At 45.5% G+C, this 8453-nt stretch overlaps 1 protein-coding gene across 1 annotated transcript; it reads left to right on the top strand.

The window, feature by feature from the left end:
- Nucleotides 1-4740: 4740 nt before the first annotated feature.
- On the top strand, nt 4741-5451 carry LOC143414197 (Fc receptor-like A). The gene is made up of 3 exons (XM_076878049.1): nt 4741-4807; nt 4887-5132; nt 5219-5451. Exons 1-3 carry the CDS (start codon nt 4786-4788, stop codon nt 5449-5451), a joined length of 501 nt encoding a protein of 166 aa, XP_076734164.1. The 5' UTR covers nt 4741-4785.
- Nucleotides 5452-8453: the final 3002 nt, after the last annotated feature.

Here is an 8453-nt window from a genome sequence, read left to right as displayed (position 1 = left end):
ATAACATCTGAAAAAAAAACCTTAGAGTATTTAAAAGTAGAATGGAAGGCAGAGCGTTCAGTTTTCAGGCCCCTCTTCTGTGGAACCAGCTTCCAGTTTGGATTCACGAGACAGACACTATCTCTACTTTCAAGATATGCTTCAAACTTTCTTAACTTTCTTTTTTAGTGAAGCATATAGTTAGGGCTGGACCAGGTGACCCTGAATCCTCCCTTAGTTATGCTGCAATAGACGTAGGCTGCCGGGGGATTCCCATGATGCATTGAGTTTTTCTTCCTCAGTTACCTTTCTCATGCAACATGTGTTAATAGACCTCTCTGCATTGAATCATACTTGCTATTAATCCCTGGCTCTCTTCCACAGCATGTCTTTATCCTGTCTTTTATCCTATGGCCGCCCCTCCCTGAGCCTGGTTCTGTCAGAGGTTTCTTTCTGTTAAAAGGGAGTTTTTCTTCCCACTTTTGCCACTTTTGGGTTCTTCTCTGTATGAATTATTGAAGGGTTTTTACCTTACAATATAAAAATGACTGTTGTTGTGATTTGGCACTGAATAAATAAAATTGAATTGTATCTACAACAGACTTGACTGAGGTATTCCAGTGGTTAGCTGCACAGAGAGAACCACAAAGCATAACAACTTGGCACACCTAACACGCAGCACCTACAAGCATGGTGCATAAAATAGTTATATGAGCTTTTAGATTTACACAGCATGATGGCAACAACCTGAACTGTTTATCCCACTCTTGTTCATTTTCTCAGTATTAATCAATCCAGTGATAGTTGTCAGTATTTGAACTGCTACCCAAAAAGTAGGTTCCATTCATCTGAACGTAGCTTTCATCATCTTACAATGCTGTGATTGCAATCTCTGTGATTAGTACTTTTGGTCACTGATCAATGATAAATAGTCTTGATTAGTAATCTTTGATCAGTGGTTTTTAAACAATGGTCATTAGAATTTGCATATTAATAAACTGACTTCACAGCCCATTGCTCCTTCAGGCTATGTCCACACTAGCCCGGATAGATTTGAAAACGCTCCACGTCCACACTAGCGTTTTCAGTCGTTTTCCCAGAGTTGTGCGTCCACATTGAAACGGCCAAAAACTCTTATGTTTCAGTACTGCACATGTGTGAAACGCAAGACGATTCGACCTGCCTCATTTCTGTCTGCTGCTTATTTACTTTCCTGCTCTTTGAAACATCTCTTTGAAAAGCACCAAGTTTTTTAAATGGACTAACAATAAGTTGTTGCTGCAAGTAACACAAAAGTACAAAGTTGTAAAAGCAAATGAGAATTAAAGAATTTGAACAAAAATTATCTGGAGCATTACAACCTGATATTAATCCTTAATAGGGCAGTTAAAATTGAAATCAAACAAAACAACTGCTGTATAATGCCCTCGGCCATCTTGGTTGAAGTGGTCACATGACTGTATCATATGACTAACATGCGTCATCGTTTTCGAAAGTCTGTGTTTTCGAGTGTCCACACTGTGACAGGATAGTTCAATTTACAAATGTATGCGTTTTCTAGAGTGTTTTCAAAACTGTGGTAGCTGAGTTCTACGTGCAAGGAATTTAAATGAAATTATTTTGCTTTGATTTTTTTCCTTGCACATTTATTATGACACAAATATCATTCCACAACAGGGTACTATGGAAATATTAACAATAATTGGGGAATCATGAAGAGTCCACATGTTTGCTTAAGTATAATACAATAACAACTGTTAAATAGGTTTTTGTGTTTAGTCTTTACTTGTCCAAACTTCATTGAAACATGTTGCTGTCATCAAATGGAAAATATTTCACAGAGAGACGAGTTTGTGTGTTTGTCAGCTGTTTGTGTGGAGTTGTTCTTTATGTTCACCTCAAATCAACCTGAGTGTCATTTCTCTTTAGTTCTGATCTCACTGCCGAGCTGCACAACAAACCAAGGTCAGTAACCTTCTTCTGTCACAGTTTAAACCTGATAAATGTTCACTGATATGACCTGATTGATTGATATTGACCTGATATGAAGTGAAGAATCTGGCATCATGGTGCCAGAACAACCACCTCCAGCTGAACGTCAGCAAGACCAAGGAGCTGGTGGTGGACTTCAGAAGGAGTCAGCACAGAGACTACAAGCCCATTATCATCAATGGAGCTCCAGTGGAGAGGGTGCAGTCCTTCAAGTATCTTGGTGTCCACATCTCCTCAGACCTGACATGGGCTGCCCACATTCAGGTCCAGACCAAAAAGGCTAGGCAGCGCCTGTATCACCTACGACAACTGAGGAAGTTCAGGGTCTCTCCAAAGATCCTCAGGATTTTCTATACAGGCGCTGTGGAGAGCATCCTCACACAGAACATGACATCGTGGTTTGGGAACAGCTGTGTGAAGGACCAAAAAGCTCTCCAGAGAGTGATCCGTACAGCAGAACGCTGCTGCAGGATTGCTCTCCCCCCGCTTCAGGACACCTACACCAGGAGACTAGAGCAGCGCAGATACTGAAGGACCCGTCCCATCCTGGCAACAAACTGTTCCAACTTCTGCAATCTGGTAGAAGGTTCCGCATTTGAGGTCTTCACTCACCCCGGTTCTGTTAGCCGTCAGGGCTGGGGGGCTGGGAGGAGGTGCTGGCCGTCAGACTGGGGTCTGGGATAAGGAGGTGGTCCGCTTGCCTCCACCCCAGAGAGAAGGGTTACATGTCCTGGGTCTAGGTGCGGCTTGCCCTCTGATATATAGAGTATGTTTGGGGAGTGCGACTGTCTGTGCAGTGTCTATTTGTGTCTGTCTACACGTTGGGTGAGTGCCGAGTATTTGGTTGTGCATATGGGGTGGGAATGCACGTTTGTGTCCGCGTGTGCCTGTTCGTCTGTGTCTATATGTCAGTTTGGGTCTTAGACTCAACCTCTCTGGGTACATCTCGGGCCCTCTAAAGTACGGAGGCCTATCTCCCCTCACCGCACTCCCTGCCGGTGGTTGATGCCCTCAGACATTGGTGTGTTGGTGGTTGTCGTCTGGGGCTGGGCGCTCATGTATGTACCGGCTCACTCCTGGTGGCTGATTGGCGGGGCCGGGCGCCTGTGGCCCGGCTGGGCTCCTTCCGGGGGGTGGGATGCCCTCAGGCCTCTGGCCTCTGGGCCTGAAGCTCAGTCCTCTCTGGCACAGCTGGCTGCCGGCAGAGCCCGCGGGCACGCCACTGCAACCCCCTCTGGCCTCTGCTCCGTAGCTGCAGGGTGACCTCTCCTTTGGGGCTCTACTCAGCTCTTCCCAGGAGGGTACCACAGTTCCCCCCCTTTGGTGGTCCTCCTCGGGTCCTTGTACTCTGGGGCCTCTGGATATCTGGGGCCTGGATCTCCTCCATACCTGCTTCATGCCCTGGTGGACGGGGCTATGGCTCCCCACACTCCCTAGCAGATCGTTACATGGAGAAACCTTCGGAATACAAGCGCGCTGATCCACACAGGTATGCACACAGGTGTACACATGGGTATTAACAGACGCGGACTACACCTTTCTTGGCTGCTGCCTCAAAGCACATTGTGCGCTGTCTATCTTGCGTGCTGCACAATATCGTTTATTATTTAGTATCTACTGTTATCTACTGCTAGCTAGTTTATTGTGATGGTGCTGTTTTTTTTCTTATGTTGCTCTTTGTTGTTTGCTTTCTCTTCTGTTTTTTTTCTCCATACAGGTGATCCAGGTGTTTTGTTTTGTTTTGTTTGTCTTGTTTTTTTTTTCTTCTCTTTCTCTCCCCCCTTCTCACCGTCTCTTCTCCCCTTTGGTTTTCTTTCTCTCCCTCTCTTTCTTTCATTCTTTCTCCCTGTCCTATCCCCCAGTCATGTCTGTCCCGTTTGTAGCAACTGAAAATAAAATAAATACATAATTATAATAAAGGTCAATCAAATGGACCAACATGGCAAGGCCATGATCATCCACTTGGTAAAATAAATCCACTTGGCATCTTTCTTGGCCTTAAGACAACAATTCTGATGGCTATAGATCCAAACGGGACACAAAAAAAAATAAAATTAAAAAAAAAAGAAGGTTCCGCATCCTCCGGGCAAGGACAGAGAGACTCAAGAGGAGCTTCTATCCCCAAGCCATCCGGGCCCTAAACACACACACCCGCCCTCTCACATCATCTATAATTGACTGAGACAGGACTCTCTTCCAGACACTAAACCAAGGAACAATGTACATTTCAAATTCCTTTAATTTTAAATATGTTTACATTGTCTATCCTGTAAAATAGTCAGATGTCTATTCATATTAATGTACAGAATTCACCTGCTGGCTGCTACTACTGCACATTCACCCAATGTATATACTATATAACTATAATGTTCTTCCTCTACCCCCCCCCCCCCCCCCCCCCCCCCCCAATTTTTGCACATGTCGAGGAGCGTGTCAGGCTACATTTCACTGTGTGTTATACTTGTATAACTATGCATGTGACAAATAAAGAACCTTGAACCTTGATTGGGTTCATGTTTCAGAATGTAAAGAAAGAAAGCAGATCATCATTATTTCATTTTAACCCTCACAGCTCGTCTGACTGTGAGTCCCAGCAGCTCTCAGTTCTTTGAAGGAAACCCTGTGTCTCTGAGCTGTGAGGAGGACGACAGCTCTGCTGGATGGACTCTGAGGAGAAACACAAGCGCAAGACAGAGGACTCAGTGTGGAGATGGATGGGGGAAACCTGCTGGTTCTTTATGTAGCATCAGCTACATATACCCATGGTACACTGGAGTTTACTGGTGTGAGTCCAGAGAGGGTCCCATCAGTAACATGGTTAACCTGACAGTCACTGGTAAGCTGAGTGTGTGGAGTTAGTGTTGATGAAGCTGTGTGTAAATGGATGAAATGCTGTAGTTTGTCTCTGTGTTGAGGTGGATCAGTGATCCTGCAGAGTCCTGTCCTCCCTGTGATGGAGGGAGATGACGTCACTCTGCTCTGTAAAACAAAGACCACTCCCTCCAACCTCCCAGCTGCTTTCTATAAAGATGGCTCCCTCATCAGGAAGCAGCCTACAGGTCACATGACCATCCAGCATGTTTCCAGGTCTGATGAAGGCCTCTACAAGTGTGACATCAGCGGTCATGGAGAGTCTCCATCCAGCTGGATCACTGTCACAGGTGACACACTCACCTGTCTGTGTTTCTGCAGCTTTCAACATTCACAATGTGACGACAACTTAATGACTGTGTTTGCTTTATTTTAGACAAACACACCACCACACCTCCACCTACATCCACACCTCCTCCTACATCAACCTTTCTTCCTCGGTCCACCTCCATCACTCTTCCTCCATCAATCTCTCCTCCTGGTTCCTCTCTCATACCTGTGTTGTCCTCTGTTGGATCAGTCTGTGTTGTGGTTCTACTGGTGTTACTGGTTCTGCTGGTGAAACGATGTATTCACAGGAAACCTGAAGGTGAGACTCAAACTTCCTGATTTTCATGTTTGAGTTTATTTAGTAGAATAATGTTCACATTCATTATGATCACAGTAACAACTTTGTTAAATGTAATCTCTATTTAGATATTTAATTTATATTATTGTTCATTTTAAATCATTTCATCAGATCAAGAAGAAGCTGGAGAAGATGACATCATCAGTCATGTCATATACAGTTATAACAAAACATCAGATTCTCAACAGCCAATCGAAGACAGCAGAGGTAACATTTTCTTTCAATTAATTTTATTTATACAGCACATAATCAATGTCAGTCAACAGTCACCTCAAGGGACTTGATGTAGGAAGGTAAAGACCCTACAGTGAAAGTGAAAACCCAATCAAACAGTCCCCTTTGAGCAAGCATATGAAACTTGGGACTGTGAAAAACTCCCTTTTCAAGAGGAAGAAACCTCCAACAGAACCAGGTGCAGGGAGGGGCATCCACCTGCCACAACTGGTTGGGGCTGCCTCTGAAGCGTCCATCAACACTGACATACAGTAGCATGCAAAAGTATTCGGCCCCCTTGAACTTTCCCACATTTTGTCACATTACAGCCACAAACATGAATCAATTTTATTGGAACTCCACGTGAAAGACCAACACAAAGTGGTGCACACATGAGAAGTGGAATGAGAATCATACATGATTCCAAACATTTTTTACAAATAAATAACTGCATAATGTGCAGTTATTTATTTGGGTGTGCATAATTATTCAGCCCCCTTTGGTCTGAGTGCAGTCAGTTGCCCATAGACATGCCTGATGAGTGCTAATGACTAAATAGAGTACACCTGTGTGTAATCTAATGTCAGTACAAATACAGCTGCTCTGTGACGGCCTCAGAGGTTGTCTAAGAGAATATTGGGAGCAACAACACCATGAAGTCCAAAGAACACACCAGACAGGTCAGGGATAAAGTTATTGAGAAATTTAAAGCAGGCTTAGGCTACAAAAAGATTTCCCAAGCCTTGAACATCCCACGGAGCACTGTTCAAATAAAAATTAAAATTTTTATTTGTCACACACACAACCATACACAGTATGACATGAGGTGAAATGCTTGTAGTTGTGCAATGCAATGCCCAACCATTAAGTGGTTTTACAGTATTTACAATTTACAGGTTATACAAAATTTACAGATTTAACTTAGAAATTTACAGTAAAAAAAAAAAGTGCAAATAGCAGAAAGAGATTATAAATTATAGGAAGTGTGCATGGAGAAAAACCAGAGTGCGTGTGGTGATGTGATGTGTGTGGGAGAGTCCAGTCCTACACCTGGTTCAGGGCCCGAAAAGCCTGGGGGAAGAAGCTCCTCCTCATTCTCTCTGTTTTGGCCTTAAGGGAGCGGAAGCGCTTCCCAGACCTCAACAGTGAGAAGAGTCCATTGTTGGGATGGGAGAGGTCCATCATAATCTTCCTAGCTTTGGACTTGCACCGCTTGGTGTAGATGGACAGCAGGTCAGGGAGCTCTGATTGAATGATGCATTCGGCCGAGCGCACCACTCTTTGCAGATCTCGTCTGTCGTGCTTGGTGCTGTTCCCAAACCAGGTGCAGATGTTTCCCCTCAGGATACTCTCGATGGTGCAGGAGTAAAAGCTCTTGAGCACCTTCAGTGGCAGATGGTTTGTAATTCCTCGCCTGCTTTGTAGTGAAGTCCACGATCAGCTCCTTAGTCTTGCTGATGTTTAGGAGGAGGTTATTCTCCTGGCACCAGGTTCCTAATCTCCTCCAGGCAGGCCGTCTCGATGTTGTCGGAGATCAGGCCCACAACAGCAGTGTCGTCAGCAAACTTGACAATGGAGGTGGTGTCTGATGTGGCTACACAGTCATAAGTGTACAGTGAGTACAGCAGGGGGCTTAAAACACAGCCCTGAGGCACTCCAGTGCTGAGTGAGATGGAGGGGGAGACTTGTCTTCCCACCCTCACTGATTGGGGTCTGTCTGTGAGGAAGTTGAGGATCCACTGACACAGTGATGAGCTGAGTCCTAGATCCGTCAACCTGGTGAAAAGCTTAGAGGGAATTATTGTGTTGAATGCTGAACTGTAGTCCACGAACAGCATCCTAACATAATTCCCTCTGCCAGTGTCCAGGTGACTCAGGGATGTGTGGAGCAGGTGAGATATGGCATCGTCTGTGGAACGATTAGTCCGGTAAGCAAACTGAAGTGAGTCGATGGTGGCAGGAAGTGAAGAAGTGATGTGATCTCTCATCAGTCTTTCAAAACATTTCATCACAATTGAAGTCAGTGCTACTGGACGGTAGTCATTGTGGCAAGCGGGCTGTTGTTTCTTTGGAACAGGAACAATAATGGACTGTTTGAAGCACGTGGGAACCACAGCTTGGGCCAGGGAGAGGTTGAAGATCTCCGCGAACACCGGTGCTAGCTGGTCAGCGCAGGCTCTCAGGACCCGGCCAGGGATTGCATCTGGTCTTGCTGCCTTCCTGGTGTTCACCCTCCTGAAGGTGTTCCTCACAGCATGCTCTGTGATGACGAATGCATTGTCTTCACTGGTGCACTCCAAGCGCGCGCAGCCATTTGTTGTTTTAATTGCTGCGGCGTCAAAGCGAGCATAAAACGTGTTCAGCTCATCAGCCAGTAAAGCGTCGGCATTCATCATTGAAGAAGCTGGTCGTTTATAATCCGCAGTCCTTTCCACAGGCTCCTAGAGTCGCACTGTCATAGCTGTGACTCTAGTTTTTCCCCGTAGCTCCGCTTTGCCTTTCTGACCGCGCTGCGCACGTTGTAGGACGCAGCCTTGTATAGGTCCATATTACCGGAGACGAGCCCTTCATTGTAGGCAGCGGTGCGTGTTCTCCGACCGTCGCGGATGTTTTTACCCACCCACGGCTTCTGGTTGGGAAACGTTCGGATGATAGATCTTTCTGCTGTGTCGTCCGCTAGTTTCCCAATAAATCCCACAACCGCTTCCGTAAACATGTTGATGTCATCAGAGCTGCGCCGAAACATGTCCCAGTCTGCGCCATCCAGTGC

Source organism: Maylandia zebra, linkage group LG3 (assembly GCF_041146795.1).
Source record: "Maylandia zebra isolate NMK-2024a linkage group LG3, Mzebra_GT3a, whole genome shotgun sequence".
In the NCBI taxonomy this organism is placed as follows: domain Eukaryota; kingdom Metazoa; phylum Chordata; class Actinopteri; order Cichliformes; family Cichlidae; genus Maylandia; species Maylandia zebra.
Note: the sequence above shows the minus strand (reverse complement) of the source record. Positions and strands in the feature narration are given on the sequence as shown.

Coding starts and splice junctions, on each gene's coding strand:
- LOC143414197 (XM_076878049.1), top strand. CDS start 4,786: ATGGTTAACCTGACAGTCACTG. Junction 4,808..4,886: donor GGTTAACCTGACAGTCACTG/GTAAGCTGAGTG, acceptor CTCTGTGTTGAG/GTGGATCAGTGATCCTGCAG. Junction 5,133..5,218: donor CAGCTGGATCACTGTCACAG/GTGACACACTCA, acceptor GCTTTATTTTAG/ACAAACACACCACCACACCT.